The sequence below is a fragment of the Ambystoma mexicanum genome, chromosome 1p, assembly GCF_040938575.1.
Source record: "Ambystoma mexicanum isolate Mex_15411 chromosome 1p, UKY_AmexF1_1, whole genome shotgun sequence".
Taxonomy (NCBI): domain Eukaryota; kingdom Metazoa; phylum Chordata; class Amphibia; order Caudata; family Ambystomatidae; genus Ambystoma; species Ambystoma mexicanum.
In genome coordinates, this window is record NC_090921.1 from 386500806 (window position 1) to 386525410 (window position 24605).

General features: G+C 48.3%; 1 protein-coding gene across 3 annotated transcripts in view; it reads right to left on the reverse strand.

Annotated features, from left to right (window-relative positions):
- The window catches only part of ARMC6 (armadillo repeat containing 6), an 817534-nt gene that overhangs the window by 629896 nt on the left and 163033 nt on the right, over positions 1–24605 (reverse strand). For all 3 annotated transcript variants that reach the window (XM_069649134.1, XM_069649136.1, XM_069649135.1), the window contains one exon: positions 2281–2421. In XM_069649134.1, coding sequence (XP_069505235.1) covers positions 2281–2421 — 141 coding nt within the window. The remainder of the gene's footprint in view (positions 1–2280; positions 2422–24605) is intronic.

Below are 24605 nucleotides of genomic sequence, written 5' to 3' on the forward strand. Positions count from 1 at the left end.
TTGATTTTTTATTACTGTACTTTCCCTGGATATGCTCATATTTGTACACATTGCACTTACACTACTTTCCTTAGGGTCTAGTCACAATATGTGATAGTTATACATAGGGAAGTAGTAGCTTTGAAGCAAAGCAATCATTTCTGTGCATGAAGATAATCAGTTAGGTTATGAAGATTGTCGGGTAACACTGCTGTTTTTTTGTTTACTTCACTTTCCCTGTATATGATCTATTTGTATGTGTTGTCTGTGTTTTGTGTGCAGTAATGCAATAATGCAGGAAGTGGATTTGATTACGTACTTATTAAATGTTTCACAGTATGCAATACTCTAATAAGAAAGCATTTATAATTTGAGTATTTAACATGGCAAGGTTATTAATATTGCATCTCCATCATGTCTGCTGCACACTATGCCTACGTCATAATACGCTATTTGGATTAATGCATTACTTAATGCACTACGTACCTCATGATATTTATTCCAATGATCCTTGACACTTTTTTATTAACATTACAATAAGAATCCCTTGTACAGACTTTTCATGAAAGGTAAATTCACATGTGATGTCATCAATGACATTTGTGTCTTTGATGTCCTGGGTGTTCGTCTTAGCAGTGCACGGTGGTGGCGCGAGTTATGGTTGCTTAGCTTACCATAACTGGCGAATTTCAGGGGTTTTTAGATTTTACTTGTAACCATAACGTCCCTTTAACAAAGTTTTTTTTTTACTGATATATATATATATATATATAATGTTTTGCAGAAATTGATTGAAGTTGATGACAGAGACTGTATTGTAACTTTTTTTTTTGTAGGTTAGTGTGAGGGATAGATGTATTTGGACACAAGGTCAACTTATTTTAGTTTTGTTTTCATAGGAAGGGATATTTTCCTTGGGTTAGGGCAAGATAGGCCTTTTTCCAAACCTTTTTATTTCAATAGAACATGGCAACTATTGAGAATACTTCAAACTTTTTTTCTGCCTCTCACTGCTGACCTCTCACACTGGCCACGCAAGAGAAGCTTCCTTCCAGAGAGACAGTGACGATTTTGCTAGATTCATCCTATACACTATCAGTATCAAAACCCATAATTCAGAACAGGGCATGTGAACTTGCAACAGTTCATCTCAATCATTTAACCTGAATACTTGTTAGATCCGCTCTGCTGAACACAACACATTTCTGTTCAGATGGTTACTGTTCCCTCAGTCCCAGGCAGTTTTCATTTAATTAAGCAAGTGTCTCCAGGCTTATTCTTGAGCTCTGGGTTCTCTTATTGATCACCTACCGGCTAAGACCAAAGGTCCATGTCCTGGCTTTCTGTGTTCTCCTCTGGTTAATAACCATTGTATGGACATCTAGCGGTTGACCTCCTTATTGCATTCATCTTCACCGACACCAGTAAGCATCCCCTTGCTGTGCCTCCCACAGGCATTTCTGCTTGTTTTGTTGGGTTTCGTCCTCTCTGTGGGTTTCTCTTTGTACTGGTGGCTCTGTATGCACAAGGCACTTTCCTCTGCTCTGCTTCCCCGATTCCCCCGAGGTGCTCTGCTATGGCTGGCTTCATCTAGTAGGCTCACAACAGGGTCTCTGCACATCCTCACTGTCGCACATAGGACTGATCTCCAACGCTACTTGCGGGGCCCTTCACAGAGAATCCAGCCACAAAGTCTGGATATCCTCCCACATGACTGTGCGAAGGAAAAAAAAAATAACTCAGTTGGTGACATTGTTTCTTTAACCTCACCACACATATAAATATAGTATAGAAAATATACGTGTGTGGCCATTCAAAGTGATAACCATGTACCATTGTATTCTTGTCCAACCTACTTGCTACTGAGAGCTTGACCTTGCTCGATTACCAATACCAACAGGCAAGGCAATGTAAGCTTAAGGAATCCCGGTCCAGACCTTATAATTGGTCTACTTGTAACCACACATGTAATGTTCAGTGAACATTCCCGACGAGCAAATTAAGCAGAACCAGTAATAGTCAATATTATGAACCATTTTCATAGCACATAGCATAGACACAATGTTATGCACAATTTTAGGGCCTATGTAAAGCTGGTTGAGCAAGGGAAGTCGGTCTAGTGTCAGCAAGTTTGGGCAGCAGAGTAAGCCATACACACAGAGCTTTAAATGTCACCGACACTGCTTCAAACCAACAAGCCTTTAATGGCCAAAGAAGATGTGATAACGGCCCTGGCATGCAGCATTTCAGAGATGCCAAGCATTCAGGAATCCTTAACTGCTCTGCATGTTTTTCTGTTACCTTGGGACTCAAACTGCTGTATGGCATCAGTGACGGCTTCTTCTGGATCCATCTCAAATTCGGTCATGTTTTCATCCACCACAGCATCAAAGGTCTCCTGTGTGATTCGACTGGAAGCCATTTTGGATGTATTCGAACAATCTGAAATGAATGATCAGAAATTACAACAGTCAGGTTACACTAAATTAAAGGTGAGAAAAGTATATTCTTAGCACTAATGGAATTTGGTGACCTTCTGAAATACAAATTCATTGCGTTATGCCCTTTGCTCAGAGTGTGAACTTAATAGTCCCAGTGTTAACACTCTTGCTTTGTTGGTTTGAACCAGACGCTGACCCAGCATGACATCAGCATCTCTGCTAGAATTCCTAATGTTCTTCCCATTAACTCATTAATCCTATTCGTCCTTGTCACCGTCCCCCGACATAGGGATAGGAGTCCTGTCCAAGCACCCAAGTGGAATCTCTGCCATTTTTGGGCAAACCACTTATCACCCCAAAAAATACATATATAGCCAAGTGTCTGGGTGCAAACCCCATCAGTTCCATTGCGGGAGAATGGCATACAAGTACTTAAGTACTCCAAATTTCTGCAGCATCAGTGCTGGACCCCTTTACACATAAATCCCAGCGGAATACAACACACGCTTGTCAAATTAGCCCTCATCCTGATCACACAAACATAAAGGTGATAATACACAAAACGATGTGTGTTGCCCAAATAGCTACCTTATATGCTATGGGACTTCCTTTTGCTTTGGCCCAAGAAGTTGCCATTCCTCTTGTCGTCATCCAGGACTCTCAAGAGGAGGGAAACATCTTCTGTGCAATAGGCCAAAGCAATTATGGAATTATGGACAAATCATGAGCGTAAAGACATGTAGGAAGCCTTCTTGGATCAACCAATCAAAGTGATGAAAAGTGTAACTGGTGAAAAATGGCTCTCCGCAGACGCAGATCAACAACCACGCAACATAGAAGTTAGCCTTTATGGGGTTTTTATTGTCATGGCCAGGGTGGAGGTGGGGATAAACAGGGATTTCCCAATTCTGAGCATGGAAAGGAAAAACTTTGCCTTCTGAGATTATCTCAGATAGAGATACTGGTCTTCCTCGGGTTCTCAGATTTAGGTGCATAGTGTCAGGGATATATTTCCAGCCTTCTATTTGTAATCCACCCAGGGATAAAGTGCCTGACTCGCTTCTGCCTTTCTCAATCTCAGTCTCAGTCTCAGGGTTCTAGAGCCCCACACGCTTAGGTGTACAGTGCCCAGCTCGCTTTTGTAGGTATACATGGCCCAGCTCACTGTTGTCAGGATTCACAGCCAAGCTCACTAGTGAAGGGATACAAGTGCCCAACACACTAGCTTAGGGCTATTGTGTCTAGCTTATTTGTTAGCAGTCTTTTAGGCGTTTTGGCCCTTCACCTCTCTTCACACCTGCTGTAGATCTCAGGCTCACAAAGCTCTCTCGAACAGGCCAGGAGATGACCCAGACTTGCTCCCCTTTCTTAGAACTGCCAGAAGAACAAGTTACTTACCAACTGGTAACGTTCTTTCGACTGGATGTTCCTCCAACGTATTCCACATCTTTGACATGTAATGTCCAGAGCTGTGCACTTTGGAAACTTTTTCAGCAGAGGGCGTCCTGCGTCTATGACGACGGGTCGATGTCCCTCGAAGGCCTCCGTCGAGGGCGACGTCACCGGATGTTATATGGCGCCCGTAACATCAGTTTATGTTTTTTTCCCCACAAAACGTGTGGCACCAATCCAATGACTGCACATAGTCTTGCAGAAACGTAAGCTGCAATCGCTTAGGAAATTCTCCAGAGGGGACTGCTGGGAGGGCGATGTGGAATACGTTGGAGGAACATCCAGTCGAAAGAACGTTACCAGTTGGTAAGTAACTTGTACTTCGAATGGATTGTGTCCTCCAACGTATTCCACATATTTAACAGACTCCCAAAGCAGTACCAGAAAATGGAGGAGAGAAAAGAATTTAGATTACTCAATCAGATGGCGGAATAAAGAACCGCCTTACCAAAGGCCATATCCCGACCACGGATTGTATCCAGGGAGTAATGTTTAACAAAGGTGTGGATAGAAGCCCACGTGGCGGCATCACAAATGTTCCTAATAGGAACTCCCCGTTGGAGGGCTGTGGAAGTAGCCACGCCCCAAGTGGAATGAGCTCTCAACCCTTCAGGAGGGTCCTTACCCGCCAATCGGTAACTCTCGGTAATGGTGAGGATAATCCACCTGGACAGGGTCTGTTTGGTAACAGCCTGGCCCAATCAGTGTCCAGCATATCCCATAAAGAGTTGATCGTCCACTCAGCCCCTGGACATCCTAGAAATAAAAGCTCAGAGCTCTCCTAGAAGCCAACCCATGGAGTCGCTCCTCTTCCTTACCAGGATGAGGAGGAGGAAAGAAGTAGGAAGAACCACTTTCTGGCTCAAATGAAATCCAGCTACTACCTTAGGTAGAAAGGAAGGACGTACCCTCAGTACAACCCTGTCCTTGTGGAACACAGAAAAGGGCTGCTTAGAGGAAAGTGCCTGCAATTCACTCACTCTGCGAGCGGAAATAACTGCAACCAGGAACACTGTCTTGAAGGACAATAATCTCAAGGGACAAGAGTGCAAAGGTTTAAACGGAGCACCCATTAGAAATTTCAAAACCAAATTCAAATCCCAAACCGGCACCTGGAAAGGGGACGGCGGGAACACATCAGTCAGTCCTTTAAGAAATTGAGAAATAAAAAGGAATCTTAAAGTAAGAGCATTCTTCAGACGAGCGCTTAAATATAGACCGAGCCGCCAAGTAACCTTTAATGGTACCTACTTGAAGGCCCCTGTGGGTCAAAGAAAGTAAGACAAAACCATAAGAATGGAACACTGAAAAGGATCAACATTCTTTCCTCTGCACCAGTCGCAAAACATACACCAATGGCAACGGTACAGGGATTTTGTTGCTGGCCTACTGGCTGAAACCAACACCTCCATCACATTATCCGGGAGGTCCCAATCCTTATATCTCAACCTTTCAGATACCAAGCGTGTAGGTTGAGAGTTCTGACCTTTGGATGGAGAACTTGACACCCCCCTCTCACGAGAGCAGATCCTCTAGGTAGGGAAGACGGTGTGGAGGGCAGATGGACATTTCTAGAAGTTCCAGGTACCACGCTCTCCTGGTCCCATCCGGAGCAATGAGGATCATGTGGGAACCGAACCACCGTAACTTCCGTAACAATTGAGGAATGACGTGGACTGGAGGAAACGCGTACAGCAGTGGGAATGACCAATCCACTACGAATGCGTCTCCTAAGGCTCCTCTCTCGCACTTCCCGTTGGCACTGGTGGCGAAGAGATCCAATTGTGGAGTTTCTCAAAGGGCGAAGATCTCCAGAAGGACTTCCTGAGCCAACTCCCACTCGTGAGAGACCGTGTTCTGCCTGCTCAGAGCGTCCGCTGCTGCATTTTCGTCTCTGGGCAGATGAAATGCAGAGATTGAAATTCCCTGCTGGATGGCCCAGAACCAGAGCTGCATTACAACTCTGCACAACGGAAGTGACCCTACCCCCCTTTTTTGTTGAAGTAATGCATGGCCACTGTGTTGTCCGTCAGCATCAGGACACTCTTGCCCCGCACAGACGGCATAAAAGCCTTAAGGGCTAGCTTGATGGCCCACAGCTCTAAGAGATTGATGTGGAGTTTGGACTACGACGGAGACCAACGACTGCTGGCGGTCAAGTCTTTGGCATGAGCGCCCCATCCTGTGAGGGAAGCGTCAGTCACTACAGTCACCTCCGGCCACGGTTGCCTTCATTGGCCCACCACAGAAGATCCTGGGGGACCGAGATTGGAATCTGAACGGGATCCGACATCTTGCCTGAGAACTGCGACCCCTGCATCTTGAGGACCCATTGCAGGGATCTCATCCTCAGCCTGGCCTCTGGCACCAGAAAAATGCAGGATGCCATGAGGCCGAGCAACCTTAAGAATTCGAAAGCCGGGAGACTCTGGGCATGTTGAAACTTGTCCACCATATGAACAATGTGATGAGCCCTCACTTTAGGAGGTGAGCACTCAGGGACGTGTCCAACACAGCCCCGATGTACTGGAGCTGTTGAGAAGGTGTCAGATGCGACTTCTTGAAATTGAGGGATAAGCCGAGCCTGTGAGTGTCATGATGCCTGCCCCCGGAGCACCAGGCCAGGCCCAGCACCCCCAGAAGCAGGCATCATGCCCTCGGGTAAAAGCCCAGCGGCCCCTTATAGGGGCTCTTTGGACTCAGTCCTGGCGCCAGGCTCATGTTGGACATCAGTCCTGGTGCCACAGGCGCCAGGCTCATAAAGGGAGGTGTTTGGTGCACTTACCTGATGCAGACCATGCTGCACGCTTCAGGCCTCCCTGAGACCTGAAAGGGACTATTTTTTCATAGGGACTATTTCTTCACTCGGGCGTGGCCAGGGAAGGATACATACCTAGTTGGGGAAGGATACATACCTGGGACTTCTTTGGAGGCTATTTAAGCCACGCACAGACAGCAGCTCATGCTTCGCGTTGTTCTGCATTCCAGCAGCTGAACGCTCACCGTGTCTGCTCCTGGACTCCAGCCACGCCCGCCTCGAACCTGGAACTCTTGTTAGGAAAGAAGAGAAGAGAAAGGTGAAAACCACGAACTATTTCAAACTTCTTACCTGCATCCGGAATCTTCACTCCAGCATCCCTGAAGAAGGACTTCCATTTAAAAGCATTGCGTTGCTCGCTGCAACGCGCTCTTCACTCGCCTGTCCTCGAGACATCGCCCAGCTCCATCGCGGCTGTCAGCACATGTCGCCACATCTCTGCGCCTAGGGGAGAGAAGAAGAGACAAAAGGTGAGCAAAGGGAACACCGGAGGAAAGCCTAATTTACAGCCATAATGCTTACCAGCTTTTCTTGGTGTCATCCCATATTTCGGGTCGGCGCCGCTCGGTTGGCAGGTACCACACCCCGGCCCCTATGGGGAAAGGACAAAAGACATTATTGGGAAATGATAGACATTTAGAGGAATCGCCCTCACTAACTCACCTGAGTTTACCATCGGCAATTAACCCCTTCAACGCATCGTCTTCATTCTGCATCTGAAATAAAGGACAGATCACACGTTAGGAAGACAACATAAAAGGGGGCTCACTCTTGAACTTTTGAATCTTCATACTTACGGCGTTTCGCTCAGAAAAGTCAAGAGGATTTTGCCAGCGCCATTCTGAAAACCAGTGAAGTAACTGGACTAACGGGCGCCCCTGCACCAGACGCAGGATGGAGAGTTCATCCTTCCAAACCATAAGGTGAGCTTAAACCGGGGGTTTGGAGGAGGAAGTTAGAGGAGAACGAAGGGGAACAAGAGGGGAATCAAGCACACTATTCTGCAGACGGTTAATTCCCATTCTCATCTGCAGAAGGATATTCCTACAGGCCAGTCAAGCAAGAATTGGGGAACCAGTTCAATCGGTGTTCCGGGCTCTGCGCATCACGCTTGAAGAGGCCACAGCAATCCAGACTAGACCTGCGCCTCCGTGGGAACCAGGTGAGTGTTACAGAACGCGAAGCCTCCCTACAAATTCCCACCCAGGCGCTATGGAAACTTCAGAGACTGACCAGCTGGCCCAACTACTGGGGGAATTACGGGCCGAGGTACACGCCACTCGTCAAGAGACTAATGCCCTCAGGAGAGAAGTGATTGTAACAAGGGAAAGAACTAATGACCTGGCTAGACAGCTTTTGCAAGGTCAAGCTGGACAAACTCCTTTACCCGGTTCCGGGGGGAACCCCACTCCTGTGGTTTCCAGTAACCCTGTACAGATTAATCTACCTGGAAACATGCCGCTGGCCCCACCCGAACGCTTTGCAGGGGACCCCAAACGATTTGCCGTATTCATGAATCAGTGTCGTTTGCACTTCCTATGCAGACCTGGGGCCTTCACTAATGACCAGACTAAGGTAGCCTTTGTATTGTCATATCTCAGCGGCTGTGCTGCCGATTGGTCAGTTCCACTGGTTACTCAAGATGACCCGATTCTCCGTGACTTTCAAGGATTTCAAGCAAGCATGGAAAGGCAATCAGGACCTCCTATCCTACATTGCAACCTTTAATAGACTAATTGTGGAAACTGGGTGGCCAGAGGATAAGAGAATCACGTTATTTTATCGAGGTTTACGCGGAGAACTTAAAGATGTCCTGGCCCAAGTTATGAATCAGCCCCAAGAATGCACAGAATATATAGACTTAGTGATCCAATTGGATCACAGACTTCAAAACAGAAAAGCAGATCGGTCCAAGTTTTGTAACGCTCACCTGATTCCCGCAGAGGCGCCGGTCTTGACTGGGTGAATGCCGTATCTTCAAAGGTGATGTGTAACACACGGTTGGCTCTTTGGGCTGGACCTCTGTGCACTGTATGTCTGACTCGAAGAGTAAGATGTCTGCAGATAGAAAATATGGGATTAATGAACTGGGGTTATTGGGTGCCTCTCTCCTCTTCCCTTTCTCTTCTCCTGTAGAACCCCAAAGGTTAACGCCCTCACCTTAGGTAAGTGAACGCCGAGCTCTCCATCTGCCTCGGGGCAGGGTGCCGTAACCAGTTTCGTCACTGGATAAGGGTGCAGGCCTCTTGACCTCAGAGGACTGCTGTCTGTCGTTAACTGCACGAACGGTAAGTTCTGGGCACTTCAAATGTCTTAAAAGTCTTTTGTAACGATATCTCTTGTTTTGCAGGGTTCCGGCGATGGCGGATGGCGGGCTGATGAGAGTTGAGGATCGAACCCGCGTGAGGAATAGAAGCGCCTGGAAGCACGTAAGTAAGCGCTTGTAGCCTGCTTCACGATGCGCACTAACTGTCCCTTTTATCTTGCAGGTACAAGTTCGGAGCTTTAGAGAAGCTGAAGGGTGCTGGAATACCCACTGGATTCGGCGTGGGAAGGAGTAATGGCACGTGAGTAATAAAGTTGCACAATGTCTTTAAACACAGCTTCTTTTGTCTTTCAGATGCGGGATGCAGCGCCGAAGGCCTCCGGAGCGTGCGAAGAGCTGGTAAGCTTTTGTCTTTCAGATGCCGGAATGCAGTGCGAAGACCTCCAGAGCATGCGAAGAGTAGGTAAGCCTTTGTCTTTCAGATGCCGGAATGCAGCGCGAGGCGTTGGTGACAGCCGATGGACCAGGTAAGAGATGCGCTGCCACTGAAGACCGTAGTGCTAACCTGTTCTTTCTTTGTCTTTACAGGTGCTGCTGAAGACTGGATTCCAGGATGGTAAGCCTTTGTTCCCTTAGGCCCAGGATCAGAAGCAGAAGACACGATGAGCGTTCTGCTGCAGAGAATGCAGAATAACGCAAAGCAAGATTCATCCATCGGGTGTGGTTTAAATAGCCTCCTGTAGTGCTTAGGTGTCTCCTTCCACAGCCACGCCTAGGTAAGAAAAGAGTTCCTGCTTTCCAGAAGAGTTCCAGTGTTCTGAACCTAGGGAGTGGCTCCTGCCCCACCCAACAGGAAAAGTAGTCCCAAACAGAAGAGGATCAGGGGTTCAACTGGCAGGTAAGTAAGCAGCATGGTCTGCTGCAGGTAAGTCCACCCAAGCATTATGAACCCGGCGCTTCCAGCGCTGGGACTGGGCATCTTTATGAGCCTGGTGCCACTGGCGCCAGGACAGGGTCCAAAAGGTCCCAATTGGGACTGGCTGGCACTCGGAACCGGGGTTATGGGTCTGCTTCCAAGGGAGTCGGGCAAGTCCTGATCTTTTGGAAGCAGAGATCATGACAACTTTGAAACCCAGCCGTTGGTCAAGAGCCACGTGAATCCCAAGGGTGCCGATATCTCCGAGCCTATGCAAATTGGAGAGGTTAAAGGACCTTTAACCCAAAAGGAACGTGAAAGGAGGCGGCAGTTAAAATTATGTCTTTATTGTGGGAACTCTGGACACTTTCTACGAGATTGCCCGGCAAAACCGCCCAAGAAGGTGGTAGGAGCCGCTGATAAAAACCATGAAGACTGTTTCGGGAAACGACCCCGCCCGACAAGCGTAGGGGTCCGCTTGCCGAGCTTGAAAACTAACTCTCAGACCTCGCATTTCATTGTGCCAATGGTTCTCGTAGATCCGGAACAGCCTAAGCGGTTGCATGCAATAAAGGCATACATCGATAGTGGGGCTATAGGAAACTATGAGGATCGTGAATTGGTCTCTAGGATTAACCTCCCTCTGCGTCCTAAAACCAGCAAAGATGTCATCACCACAGTCGATGGAACTGAAATTGCCTCTGGACCGGTAACACATTCCACTACTGAGGTGACTCTTATTGGTCCAGACGGCCATCGGGAGGCAGTTGTGTTTGACGTAATCAAGGCTCCACAGTTTCAGGTTATTCTTGGAATTCCTTGGTTAGAGACACATAACCCTCGAATTGATTGGCGAGCGAAGAGAATAACCTTCCCGGATTGTGCACAAACCTGCTACCCAGAAAATCTGAAAATTAGTCTAGCATCAGTAACCTCTGACTCCATGCAACTACCTCCGGAATACCAAGAGTTTCAGGACGTCTTCCAAAAGGAACAGGCCAACACGTTATCTCCCCACCGATCGTACGATTGCCAAATCGATCTGGTGCCCGGTGCACAACCCCCTTGTAGCAGGATTTACGCCCTTAGAGAACCGGAAAATCTGCATTTGAGACAATATTTAGATCAATACCTAGCCAACGGTTTCATTCGCCCGTCAAAGTCTCCGGCATCCTCGGCTTTGTTCTTCGTGTCTAAAAAAGAAGGCGACCTTAGAACTTGTATCGATTACCGCGCATTGAACCAGATAACTTAAAAATCGTTACCCTCTGCCTCTGATCCCTGAACTCCTTGACCAGGTGAAGGACGCTTGCATATACACCAAGATAGATCTCCGGGGGGCGTATCATCTGGTATGAGTAAAAGAAGGCGACGAATGGAAAACGGCCTTCCGTACAAAATATGGACTATTCGAATACCAGGTGATGCCTTTCGGGTTGTGCAACGCGCCTGCTGCCTTCCAATTCTTCATGAACGATGTCCTTCGTGAACTCATCGATGTCTGTGTTGTCGTGTATATCGATGGCATTCTTGTGTACTCCTCTTCGGAATCTGATCACAGAAAGCATGTCAGGGCCGTTCTAGAGAAATTGCGCCTGCACAAACTGTTTGCAAAGCTGGAAAAATGTGTTTTCCATACCACTGAGGTTGAGTTTCTTGGATTCATCTTGACACCTTAAGGGGTCCGAATGGACTCGCGGAAAGTGGATGCCATCCTCAAATGGCCATCACCTAGTTCGGTGAAAGGCGTCCAAAGCATGCTTGGTTTTGCCAATTTTGATCGCAGGTTTATCCCGGAATTTTCACGTGTGGTGCAACCCATCACTGCACTCTTGCGGAAAAATAAACGTTTTGAATGGACCAAAGCAGCCGAACAGGCCTTTCAGGAATTGAAAGCTAAATTTACGTCCGCACCTATTTTGAAGCACCCACGTCCCGATCTCCCATATATAGTTGAAACCGATGCCTCCAGTTTAGCCATGGGAGCTGTCCTGTCTCAGAGAGACCCTGAAACTAACCAGCTGCACCCCGTAGCATTTTGGTCCAGGAAGTTTTCGCTGCCGGAGATAAATTATGCAATCACCGGTAAGGAATTATTAGCCATTAAGTCCGCCTTTAAGGCTTGGCGGCATTACCTTCTTGGCGCCCGGCATACCATCACCGTGATCACTGATCACCGAAATTTGCAATATTTAAAAACTGCCAAGGCTCAATCGTGTCGACAGCTCCGATGGGCTTTATTCTTTGCTGAGTTCGATTTTGTAATCACCTACCGCCCCGGCAGTAAAAATGGCAAGGCGGACGCTCTATCTCGAATTGGAATGGGAGAAATAGACACAAACTCAGAGCCTGTGCCGATAATTCCCGAACAAAGAATTTTGGGGATTTTACAATCCCTTGAAGACATTCAAGCACGAGTAAAACAATTCCTGGACTCTTCAGCCTTGCAGGATTGGATCAAAAGGGGGTCTTACTTTTCAGTAACCGATGGCTTACCTTACTTCCAAGGACGCTTATTTCTGCCAGAAAAGGAATTGCAAGAACTGGTTATTTCCTGTCACCATGATACCTTGATGGAAGGACATCCTGGCATTGCCAAAACAGAGGAAAAGATTAAACGACAATTCTGGTGGCCTTCCTGGCGAAAGGATATTAAATCTTTCGTGATGTCCTGTGGAGTTTGCGCCCAAAACAAAGGTCAGAAAACAAAACCCGCCGGTTTTCTTCAGCCCTTAGACATTCCACCAGCACCTTGGCACACCTTGTCACTAGATTTTATCACGGACCTGCCCTCCTGTAATGGATACAATACTATTCTGGTCGTGGTGGATTTATTTTCCAAAATGGCCCATTTTATTCCATTGAAAGGATTACCTACAGCTTTTGTTCTTGCCAAGGAATTCCTCCAAAATATCATCCGATTGCATGGATTCCCGTCCATACTAGTCTCAGATCGGGGAAGCCAGTTTATTTCTCATTTTTGGAAAAAGTGTTGTCAACTGGCACAAATCGACGTAAGACTCTCAACCAGCCACCACCCACAGACCGATGGTCAGACGGAGAGAACGAACCAGACCCTTGAACAATATCTACGATGTATATTGCACCAATCGGAGGGTAATTGGAAGGACATTTTATGGGTGGCTGAATATGCATACAATAACTCGATACACTCTGGAACTGGTCAGAGCCCCTTTTATACCCTATATGGACATCACCCTCGTACTTCAGACTTGGACTCACCTCTGAGCCTTGAAATGCCCGCAGTGGACCATTTGCATTCTACGATTACTCAAGCCTTCAAGAATGCAACTGCACGTTTGCAACATGCGAAAGGGAAATACAAAAAGAATGCGGATCTGCATCGAAGAGAGGCGCCTCCATACCAAATAGGGGATCAAGTATGGTTGGCTACCAAACACCTTTCACTCAAGGGGCCTCGAACTTTTAATCCAAGGTATTTAGGCCCTTACTCGATCAAAGCTATAATCAACCCAGTGGCAGTCAAGCTCGATCTACCAGCTAACATGCGGATTCACCCCGTTTTTCATGTGTCACTTTTGAAACCAGTGCACCCAGGAACCAGATTAACAAAGCCACCAGAACCGATTCAGATAGATGGGGAGCCTGAATTCGAGGTTAAGAACATTTTGGATTCTAAGATCTCAAAATCAAAACTTTTCTATCTAATTGATTGGAAAGGGTACGGGCCTCAGGAAAGGTCTTGGGAACCCAGTGACCACGTACATGCACCTCGGCTGGTAAAAAGGTTTCATCGGAATTTCCCAAACAAACCAAAACCTCCAGAAGGAACAAACTTGGGAGGGGCCTTGGGGGGCGGGGCGTGGGGGCGGGGGAGTGCTGTCATGATGCCTGCCCCCGGAGCACCAGGCCAGGCCCAGCACCCCCGGAAGCAGGCATCATGCCCTCGGGTAAAAGCCCAGCGGCCCCTTATAGGGGCTCTTTGGACTCAGTCCTGGCGCCTTTGGCGCCAGGCTCATGTTGGACATCAGTCCTGGCGCCATAGGCGCCAGGCTCATAAAGGGAGGTGTTTGGTGCACTTACCTGATGCAGACCATGCTGCACGCTTCAGGCCTCCCTGAGACCTGAAAGGGACTATTTTTTCACTCGGGCGTGGCCAGGGAAGGATACATACCTAGTTGGGGAAGGATACATACCTGGGACTTCTTTGGAGGCTATTTAAGCCACGCCCAGACATCAGCTCATGCTTCGCGTTGTTCTGCATTCCAGCAGCTGAACGCTCACCGTGTCTGCTCCTGCTCCTGGACTCCAGCCACGCCCGCCTCGAACCTGGAACTCCTGTTAGGAAAGAAGAGAAGAGAAAGGTGAAAACCACAAACTATTTCAAACTTCTTACCTGCATCCGGAATCTTCACTTCAGCATCCCTGAAGAAGGACTTCCATTTAAAAGCATTGCGTTGCTCGCTGCAGCGCGCTCTTCACTCACCTGTCCTCGAGACATCTCCCGGCTCCATCGCGCTATCAGCACATGTCGCCACATCTCTGCGCCTAGGGGAGAGAAGAAGAGACAAAAGGTGAGCAAAGGGAACACCGGAGGAAAGCCTAATTTACAGCCATAATACTTACCAGCTTTTCTTGGTGTCATCCCATATTTCGGATCGGCGCCGCTCCGTTGGCAGGTACTGCACCCCGGCCCCTATGGGGAAAGGACAAAAGACATTATTGGGAAATGATAAAGACATTTAGAGGAATCGCCCTCACTAACTCACCCGAGTTTACCATCGGCAATTAACCCCTTCAACGCATCGTCTTCATTCTGCATCTGAAATAAAGGACAGATCACAAGTTAGGAAGACAACATAAAAGGGGGCTCACTCTTGAATTTTTTAATCTTCATACTTACGGCGTATCGCTCAGAAAAGTCAAGTGGATTTTGCCAGCGCCATTCTGAAAACCAGTGAAGTAACTGGACTAACGTGCGCCCCTGCACCAGACGCAGGATGGAGAGTTCATCCTTCCAAACCATAAGGTGAGCTTAAACCGGGGGTTTGGAGGAGGAAGTTAGAGGAGAACGAAGGGGAACAAGGGGGGAATCAAGCACACTATTCTGCAGACGGTTAATTCCCTTTCTCATTTGCAGAAGGATATTCCTACGGGCCAGTCAAGCAAGATTTGGGGAACCAGTTCAATCGGTGTTCCGGGCTCTGCGCATCACGCTTGAAGAGGCCACAGCAATCCAGACTAGACCTGCGCCTCCGTGGGAACTAGGTGAGCGTTACAGTGAGGGAGCAGCAGGTGAGACAGAGGTGATCCGTACGCGTTCTCCCGAGAAAGCATTGGATCAGCCAGTCGTCCAGGTAGGGTAGACGTGAACCCCCCCCACCCCCTCGCCTCAGATACGCTGCCACCACCGCCATTAGCTTGGTGAAGACCCTCGGGGCGGAGGTCAATCCAAAGGGCATGACACAAAACTGAAAGTGCGAGTCGCCAACCGCAAACCTCAGGTACTTTCTGTGCTTGGGATGAATCGGCAAATGAAAGTAAGCATCCTGTAGGTCCAGAGACACCAACCAATCCTGAAGTTGAAGGGCCTGGAGGACTTGAGAAAGAGTGACCATCTTGAACTTGTCCTTCCTGAGAAGTTTGTTCAACCAACGCAAGTCCAGGATGGGTCTCAATCCCCTGTCTTTCTTTTGGATCAAAAAATAAGGTGAATACCATCCCTTGTTCCTCTTTGCTTTAGGCACCAGTTCTATAGCGCCTTTCTCTAGCAGGGCCTAGATTTCCTGCACAAGGAGCGAATCCAGAAGCTTCAAAGAGAGATTCCCCGGTGGATTGTCATGAGGCTGCTTTAGGAAGGGAAAACAGTAGCCGTGGTCTATAGTATCCAGAACCCACGCATCCGAAGTAATGGATCGCCACTCTTCGAGATGCTGAGACAGTCTCCTCCCCCCCCCAACCGGCGAACCATGGCCTCATGACTGTTTTGGAGCGGCAGTGCCTGAAGGCAAAGAGGCAGCTGCCTGAGTGGCTTTGGCACCTCTATTTCCCAGACTACCACAGGTACTTTTGTGCTGACCCCTTTGACTGGCGGCTCCTCTCGTTCTACCAAAGGAGAAGTAGTAGCGAAAAGAACCTCCTGTTGGGGAGGAGCGAGAGCCTTTGGCTAGCGCCTTCCTGCACCCCTCAAGCGCTTTACAATTAGTCAAGACTTCTAAGCACTATAGCACTGGGAAAGCTTTCTTCATGCAAAATTAATCACACACAAGCGTAGCAGTCACTAAATAAAGATTGTTAGGATTAAAATCTAAGTGCAAACAACTATGTAGATGAATTGATATGTAAAACTGTTTTACAATGTAAATTAGCTTTGTTTAAAACACACAGTAAAGAGCAGGCTCTCTGCCAAAGAGGAATGCGCTTGCGCTAAAAATAGATCACAGAGCTTGTGTGTTGCGTCACCTAGTCTAAGGCTGGAAGAGAGAACAAAGTGGATGAGCAACTGTTCCTGTCAATCACAGGCCAATGGGGATTCAGCATGTTTTTCTGTAGGAATTATTGGACCACATCAAATATAATTTTATGGAGTTAATGTTGAGAGAATGGCGTGAAGATGTGTTTATGTATGAATGCTTATAACGTAGTAAATTATGCTAAACAAGAACGACAAAATATTCTTGCATATTCAGCATACTGTTATGTAGATTGTCCCAAATGGAACATGACCATGCAACACTGGAGCCTCTGCAACATCCCTTGTATGGCAAGAGGGATAAGTTTGGTGGAGCTCTGCAGGTATCCAGTGACCAACTGAAGAGTATTTCAGCTGCAGGCCCAGGAGCAGTCTTCAGGATCTTGGAGTCAGCGGCGACAGAATGCTGGCTTGGAAATGGCCTCTGTCATTTCCCCAATCCTCATGATCTGTAAAGATTAAAGTCTTGTCATCATCTACAAGACAAACGCATGGCTTTTGAGACCCTAGACAGGTGGATTTACTCTGGTTTATGGTGATTATGGATCCCCTTTATTTAAGGGGCGGCCCTGTAAAATGGGGTTCGCTTTCACTCCCCTCCAACGCTGTCCCCTACAACGAAAAGGCAGAGTTTGACGCACAGCTGCGCTTAAAGATTTCGCCACAGCTTTTGAGGTCTGCAACCTCTCAAGGCTCTCGTCAGCCTTGCTGCCAAACAAATTTGCACAATCAAAGGGCATGTTTAAAAGACGGGCTTGCACATCCGGGGCAAAACCCTGCACTTATCAGACCTACCCTGTCTGCTGCCTTAAACCTAGCACTTGCAAATTGCTGTCTGGATTACCACTGTTTGTTGCCTTTTTTTTATTTATTTATTGTTATTTATCTGTTTCTCCTCTGCTTCACACTTTCCACTTCTCCCCCTTCCATGCACTTTTCCCCTCGCCCTTCTCCCATGCACTTGCACGTTCTCAATGTCACTGGGCCTAGTAAGATCGCTGTTTTGTTCTCCCCTGTTCGCCTCCCTTGCCTCCTCGCGCTCTGAAACACTTGTGTACGAGCACGATAGAAATAAATTCTCAATCAACCAAAAAAAAAAAAAGACTTCCGCAACCATGCAAATCTGCGTATAACGGTGCTCGCAGCCATGTACCGGCTTAACACTGTCGGCCGTGTCCAAACCCTACTGAAGGGATTCACACATGGCATCCTTGCCATCTTGCACGAGAGCAAGGAACCCATCCCTTTCTTCCCCTTCGGGAATATGCGCAGCCGCTAGGGAAACAGTTCCACAGTGTGTGTGAAAACCTTGCTAAGGCACAAGTTGAGTTGGCTGATTTCAACGCCATAGTCCCCGCATGCAACCCCAACCGTCAAAGCGTTTGTTGTCCTTATCAGGAGGGATGGTAGGGTACACCGCCTGCCTCGAGGTGGCCATAGCCGCCTGAACCACCAAACTCTCGGGAGTGGTGTGAGTGGATAAGTAGCTGGGGTCGCTAAGGAAGGGCGGTACTTCTTTGACAATGATTTGTTAACAGCCGGAAGAGATTCCGGTGACTGCCTAGCAGCCACCACCCTTTTCTGTAAAGTGAGATGAAAAGGTAACACCGGGTCAGAGGACAAACCTTGATCTAAAATGTCCGTTAGATCATCTTGTACAAAATCTTCTGGAGGACTGGACCAGCCCAGCTACTCTGACTCGAGCCATGAGCCTCCTGTATGACGACTCAGCAGGAGCGCCAGGCTCAGGCCTGCCAAATTCCACTTCTGGATAAGTGTCCAACCCACTGGCATCATGAAGGGCTTGCCTCAACTCCTCCAATTGACTGTCTTCAGAAAAGACAGGAGCCACATCAGGCTCAACACGGTCCTCAAACTCAGACCTTTCTTCCTCCTCATATATTTCGCCCAGAGGGAGGTAAAACCCTTGCTTCAAGACAGAAGAGGGCCTGGAGTCCACCACTGGCCTCAGAGACTTAGCAGTAGCCTTCCCCAGGGAACTCCAACGGTAATTTTTTGGGGAAAAATCCCCAAAAGGCGTTGAGGGGGGCTGAAGGCTTCGAAGCCAAGAGCATTGACTGCTTCAGTGTCGAGAGCACGGAAGGCTTAGGCGTCAAAGTCAATGGTGCTGATAAGAAGGCAAAGCCTCGAAGTCCGAATCCGACGGACACGGCGCCGACGGAGTCGACGCAGGCTCCGAGCCCTTAGCAGGTTTCTGCGGTCTCGCTGGGGACGAGGACCGAGACCTGGAAGCACGTCTCTTGCGACTATCCTGAGCCTTGTCCAAACGGGACCTCGAAGGTTCCTGATGCGAGTCGCGTCGAGGACCCAAGCCCGAAGGTGTGCGAGCCACGTTACAAAACCATTCCTTGCCAGCATTCATCAGAAGGCGCGGCCGGAAGCGTGCCTTGCGATTGAAAAATCGCCAACATCTGCTCCTTAAAGGCAGCCCATTCCTCTGGAGTCGAGGACTTCGTCGGGCATGCCACTTTCCTTGCGGCTCCATCTGCCGAAGAGGGTGGGGAAGGCGACTGGCGACAGTGCTTCCTAGAATGCCGGGACGAGGAAGAAGAATGGCGGGAACCACTCCGGGACCGAGATCTCCGGGCTTCCTTCCGACACGGAGAATCACCTCTCGAGTTGTCGGTGGATACCCCCTTGTACAAATTAGATTTTTGGGACTTACTGGGTTTAGAACCCCTACCTACCTGAAGTTTCCCCTTATGCTCCCGTCAGGCCTTGGCAGTCGGTGACTGGCATTTTGAACACTTGTCGGTGTCGCGACTCTCGCCCAAGCACCACAAACAAATATGATGCAGGTCGGTGATCGACATTTTAGACTTGCAGTCCCGGCAAGTCTTGAAGCCAGACCGCGGAGTTGGAGAGGTTGAAGAAGAAGACATCTCTATGATGAAACACACAAGGCGTGCCGAGTTCTGGAAGCAAACACGTTTTTGGAAAAAACGGATCTGAGGCTACGGGCACCGTGCCTCCTATTTATAACATCCAGTGACGTCGCCCTCAACGGAGGCCTTCGAGGGACATCGACCCGAAGTCATCGACGCAGGACGCCCTCTGCCGAAAAAGTTTCTGGAGTGCACAGCTGTGTGCATTAAATGTCAAAGATGTGGAATACGTTGGAGGACACAATCCATTCGAAGATAGCCTTACCTCGATGAAGGAAAAACTGGCTGGTCTTAGTAGGTAACGCTGATCTCTCTTGGGATTCAAACTGTCTGGAGGAGGGATGAAAAAAGAACACCCGGTGACAAGTAGACCACCGATTGAACCAAAGTGTGTAGGGTATGGGGGGCACAGCAGCTGAAAAAAATACATGAGTTGATCTTGGTTCAGGGCAAGTAGATCTTCAGGTTGGTAATATAGGCCAGGAATCCAATAGAGTAATACACGTCCAGAATGGAGCAGACAGGAGGACCAAGGATACAGAACAGGACTGTTAAGAAGGGGTATTTTCTGGAATCAAGGCACTGAGGTGAGTACTGGTAAACTGGCTATGATCACACAGGAATGCAAGACTAAGAGGAGAGGAAGAGGGAGAGAGAAGGAATGCTGCAGGAACTGGAGAAAATAGGAAGAAAGGCTGGGAAAAAGGCAGCATCCTCTCGATACTCACGGTCACAGGGCATTTGAGATGTATCATTGAATCTCTGTGGTCCACTCTTATCCTTCAGTCTCTCTTCTAGCGCCCGATGTCTAAACGTTCGATGGTGGCCACGATCCTGGAATGGACTTCAACGTCTCCTAACATGGAGGCCACAATGGGATGGAGAAAGCTTCCTTGTGATGGTTGATGGCTTATATCGGCTGTGATAAAGCCATGGCACTGATATTCCCTGTCGGCGTGGAATATTCAAAGCATGTGAATCCATGAAAAAGATACCAATGCTGGAGAACAGGAGTTACAAGTAAGCACCATACTCCTTCTCCAGCAGTGGATCTTTCCGGGATTCACATTCCGTGAATAGATTGCACAGCAGTTAACATTTTGTAATAGGAGGTGTAAAGGGAGAAGGCACACCTTAATGAAACAAGTGTTGTAGGACAGCTCTTCCGACCATTGCTTCAGCCTCTCCTTGTCCCTCCATGCAGTAATGCTTGACAAAGGTGCGCAGAGCTGCCCAGGTTGCCACACAGAGTATGTCAGACAGGGCAACCCCTGCCCATAGTGGAATGAAGATGAACGGGTCCTTGTAGTGGTCAATTGGCTTGGGTGTGCGCCGTCGGCATTACCGTGGAAAGCCATCTGACAAGACCTTGCTTTGAAATGAGCCGACCTTTGTTAGGGGGGCCTAAAGCCACAAATAGTGGAGACGTTTGTCGAAAGCTCTCGGTTCTCTCTAGGTAGAACTTCAGGACCCTTCGAAGGTCTAGCGAATGTAGAGTTTGTTCAGCTTGTGTGGACGATGTGAGAAGAAAACTGGTAGGGTTACTTTAGTCTGCAGATGAAAGATGGACCAATGCCTTGGGAATGAAGGTAGGGTTTGTTTTTAAGACGACCTTGTTCTTTTCAAACCATAGATATGGAAGTTTAACAGAGAGTGCATGTATTTCTGACACCTGTCTGAAAGATGTGATTACTACTAGAAAGGCAGTCTTCCACGACACAAACTTTATGTCTGTAGTCACCATAGTTTAGAAATGAGATTTCATTATGGCTGACAACACGGTATATGCATGCTCCAAAAATGGGAGCTTTCCCTTGCTTTCTGGTGTATCTAGAAATTGACGCCAAACGTACTTTAATGGACAAGTGAGATAAACCAACATTTGCAAATTTTAATAGGTATGGTGGAATTTGGTGAGGTTCCACACCCAACGGATCCAATTGTTTTTGTGAACACCAAGTGCAAACCGATTCCACTTGTATACATTAGGACCTATTAGGGAACTCAAACCTGTCTGCCTTTAGGGTGTTTCTGCATTTCTGTCATGATGCCTACCCCCAGAGCACCAGGCCAGGCCCAGCACCCCCGGGAGCAGGCATCCCGCCCCCGGGTAAAAGCCCAGCGGCCCTTTATAGGGGCTCTTTGGACTCTGTCCTGGCGCCGTTGGCGCCAGGCTCATGTTGGACATCAGTCCTGGCGCCATAGGCGCCAGGCTCATAAGGGGAAGTGTTTGGTGCACTTACCTGAAGCAGACCATGCTGCACACTCACCTGATGCAGACCATGCTGCATGAAGAACCAAGCCAAATGAGGCTTAGGAGGGACTATTTTTCTGAAGGAACTATGTTGTTACTTGGGTGGGGCTGTGGAAGAATACTCACCTGGAACTTCTTCCAAAGCTATTTAAGCCACGCCCGGACAGCCACACGTGCTTCGCGTTGTTCTGCATCCCAGCAGCTGAAAGCTCACCGTGTCTGCTCCTGCACCTGGACTCCAGCCACGCCCACCTCGAACCTGGAACACCTGCTAGGGAATAAGAGAAGAGAAAGGTGAAAACCAAGAACTTATTCAAACTTCTTACCTGCATCCGGAATCTTCACGCCAGCATTCCTGAAGGAAGACTTCATTTAAAAGCACTGCGTTGCTCGCAGCAGCGCTGCGCTTCACTCACCTGTTCTCGAGACGCCGCCCGGCTCCATCGCGGCTCTCAGCACCGGTCGCCACATCTCTGCACCTAGGGAAGAGAAGAAGAGACAAAAGGTGAGCAAGGGAACACAAGAGGAAAGCCGAACTTTCAGCCATATTACTTACCGGCTTTTCTTGGTGAACCATTCCACATCTCGGGTCGGCGCCGCATCTTTGGCAGGTACCGCACCCCGGCCCCTATGGGGAAAGGACAAAAGACATTACTGGGGAATTATAAAGACATTTAGAGGGGTCCCCCTCATCTCTAACTCACCTGATTTTACCACCGGCAATTTAACCCCTCAACGCATCGCCTTTGTTCTGCACCTGAAATAAAGGACAGAAAAAACAACATAAAAGGAGGCTCACACTTGAACTTTTGCATCTTCATACTTACGGCGTATCGCTCAGAAAAGTCAAGTGGATGTGCCAGTGCCATTCTGAAAACCAGTGAAGTAACTGGACGAACGCGCGCCCCTGCACTAGAAGCAGGATGGAGAGTTCATCCTGCCAAACCATAAGGTGAGCTTAAACCGGGGGTTTTGAGGGGGTCAGAGAAGAACGAAGGGGGAAAGGAGGGAGCAAGCACACTATTTAGCAGACAGTTAATCCCCTTTCTCATCTGCAGAAGGATATTCCTACGGGCCAGACAAGCAAGATTTGGGGGTCCTGTTCAATCGGTGGTCCGAATTCTGCGCATCACGCTTGAAGAGGCCACAGCAACCCAGACCAGACCAGTGCCTCCGTGGGAGCCAGGTGAGCGTTACAATTTCTGCGTGAGGGGGACTTGTCCGAACTCATTGAAGTCAGGAGCCAAGCCTTTAAGCTGAGAACCCAGGGTTGTGGTGTCGCACCTGCTGGTGCATATGGTCAGCAAGTCGGGGTCTTAACCCAGAGGGATTGGACGGTCCTGGGACAGGTGAACACGTTCTGAGAACCAAGGTGTGCCTTGCCCATATTGGCACTATGTGAATGAAGTGCAGGTCAACGTCGCAATCATTTGCAGGACCTTGCGTATGACTGGCGTTGGAGGGAACGCATAGGTGAAGATTCCTTACTATGACATTGCGAACGCCGCATCTAGCAATCAATGACGTGGATATCTGCTTGCGAACAGCAGGCATTTCTTTTTCTCCCATGTGGCAAACAAATCGATGGTCTGTGTTCCCCACTTGTTGAAGATTTGCAGGAGCTTCCTGTGCACGCCCCATCCTCTTAGTGAGGCATCCACGAGCAGGGTTTCCTAAAAGGGCAGATCCGTGAACGGGCTCCTTCGATGCAGTGAGATGGCATGAGCCACCAGTGCAAGCGGTCCGTGAGCAACTTTCTTATTGTCAACTTGTCGTTCCATGTTCCTGCTAGCTGGAACCACTGATCCGCTAGGAATTCTTGTAGCGGTCTCATATGTAACCTGAAATGCTGTATTAGAGGAATGCAGGACGACATGGTGCCTAATAGTTGCACGACGGTTTGGACAGTGATCCTGCCGCCTAGGTAGAATTTCATGATTAGACAGGGTATTGACGCTGCCTTCTCTACTGAGCGTCGTACCAGGCCCTTGTTGGTGTTGAACTGTGCCCCTAGCAACACTAGCATGTTTGATGGCATGAAACAGGATTTGCTTGAATTAAGTGCAAAGCCGAAGCATAAGAGGGTGTTGGACACCTGCTGGATCACCATTTCTGCTGCCTGAAGCCACAGTGCTCGTACTAACCAATCGTCGAGATATGGATACACGTGGTATCCTTTTTTCTTGAACGATGCAGCTATCTGTGCTAGGCATTTTGTGAACGCTCTAGGGGCTGAGCGAAATCCAAATGGGAGGACTATGAATTGATAGTGATTTGTGCCTAAAACGGATCTAAGGAACTTTCTGTGGCTTTTGGGAATGGGAAAGTCGTCCTCCCTTATTACTATGACACTGCCAAAGTAACCATTTTGAACTTTTGTTTTACATATTTGTTCAGACTTCTTAGGTCTAGAATTGGTCGCCATGAACCGCCTGTTTTTTTTAACCACAAAAAATCTGTAGTAGGTGCCCCTGCCTCTCTGATGGTTTGGGATTTTTTTTTATTGCATTTTTCTATGAGCAGTTTCTCCACTTCACTGGTTAAGATGTTTAAGTGTGGCTGGTGTTGAACTATTGGGGGCGTTGGAGGGAGGGGGGTCCATGGAATTCTATGGTGTGTCCTCTTTGTATGATGTCCAACACCCACTTGTCTGTGGTTAACTGTTCCCACTGCTGTAGATGGTACTGCAAGTTGCCCCACACTTGCTGTAGTTGGGCCGTGGGTGTATCTGGGTGTTGGCAGTCAGGCTTATTTTTGCTGTCTGCCCCTAGAGGCAGATGTTGTTTGTCGCCTTCTTAGAGCTTGCATGTAGTCCTTTTGTTTGTATGGGTACGGCCGGCGATACCCTTGGTAGGATGTCTGTGAAAATGAGGTTACCCTCTGGTATACCTTTCCGTCTCTATTTGTAACTGTGGAAAGACCTGAGGCCCCTCGGAAGGAGTGAAAAGTGCATCTCACTGTCAGCGTAGTGAGCAATCTCGTTATATCTGTCCTTTTTTATGGCCTTCAGGGCGTCATAAATTTTGGGACCAAAGAGTTAGTCTCCCTCGAAAGGCATGTCTACTACCTTTGATTGAACAGTCGCTCTGCAATCTGTGCATATTTATCATGCCTGTCTC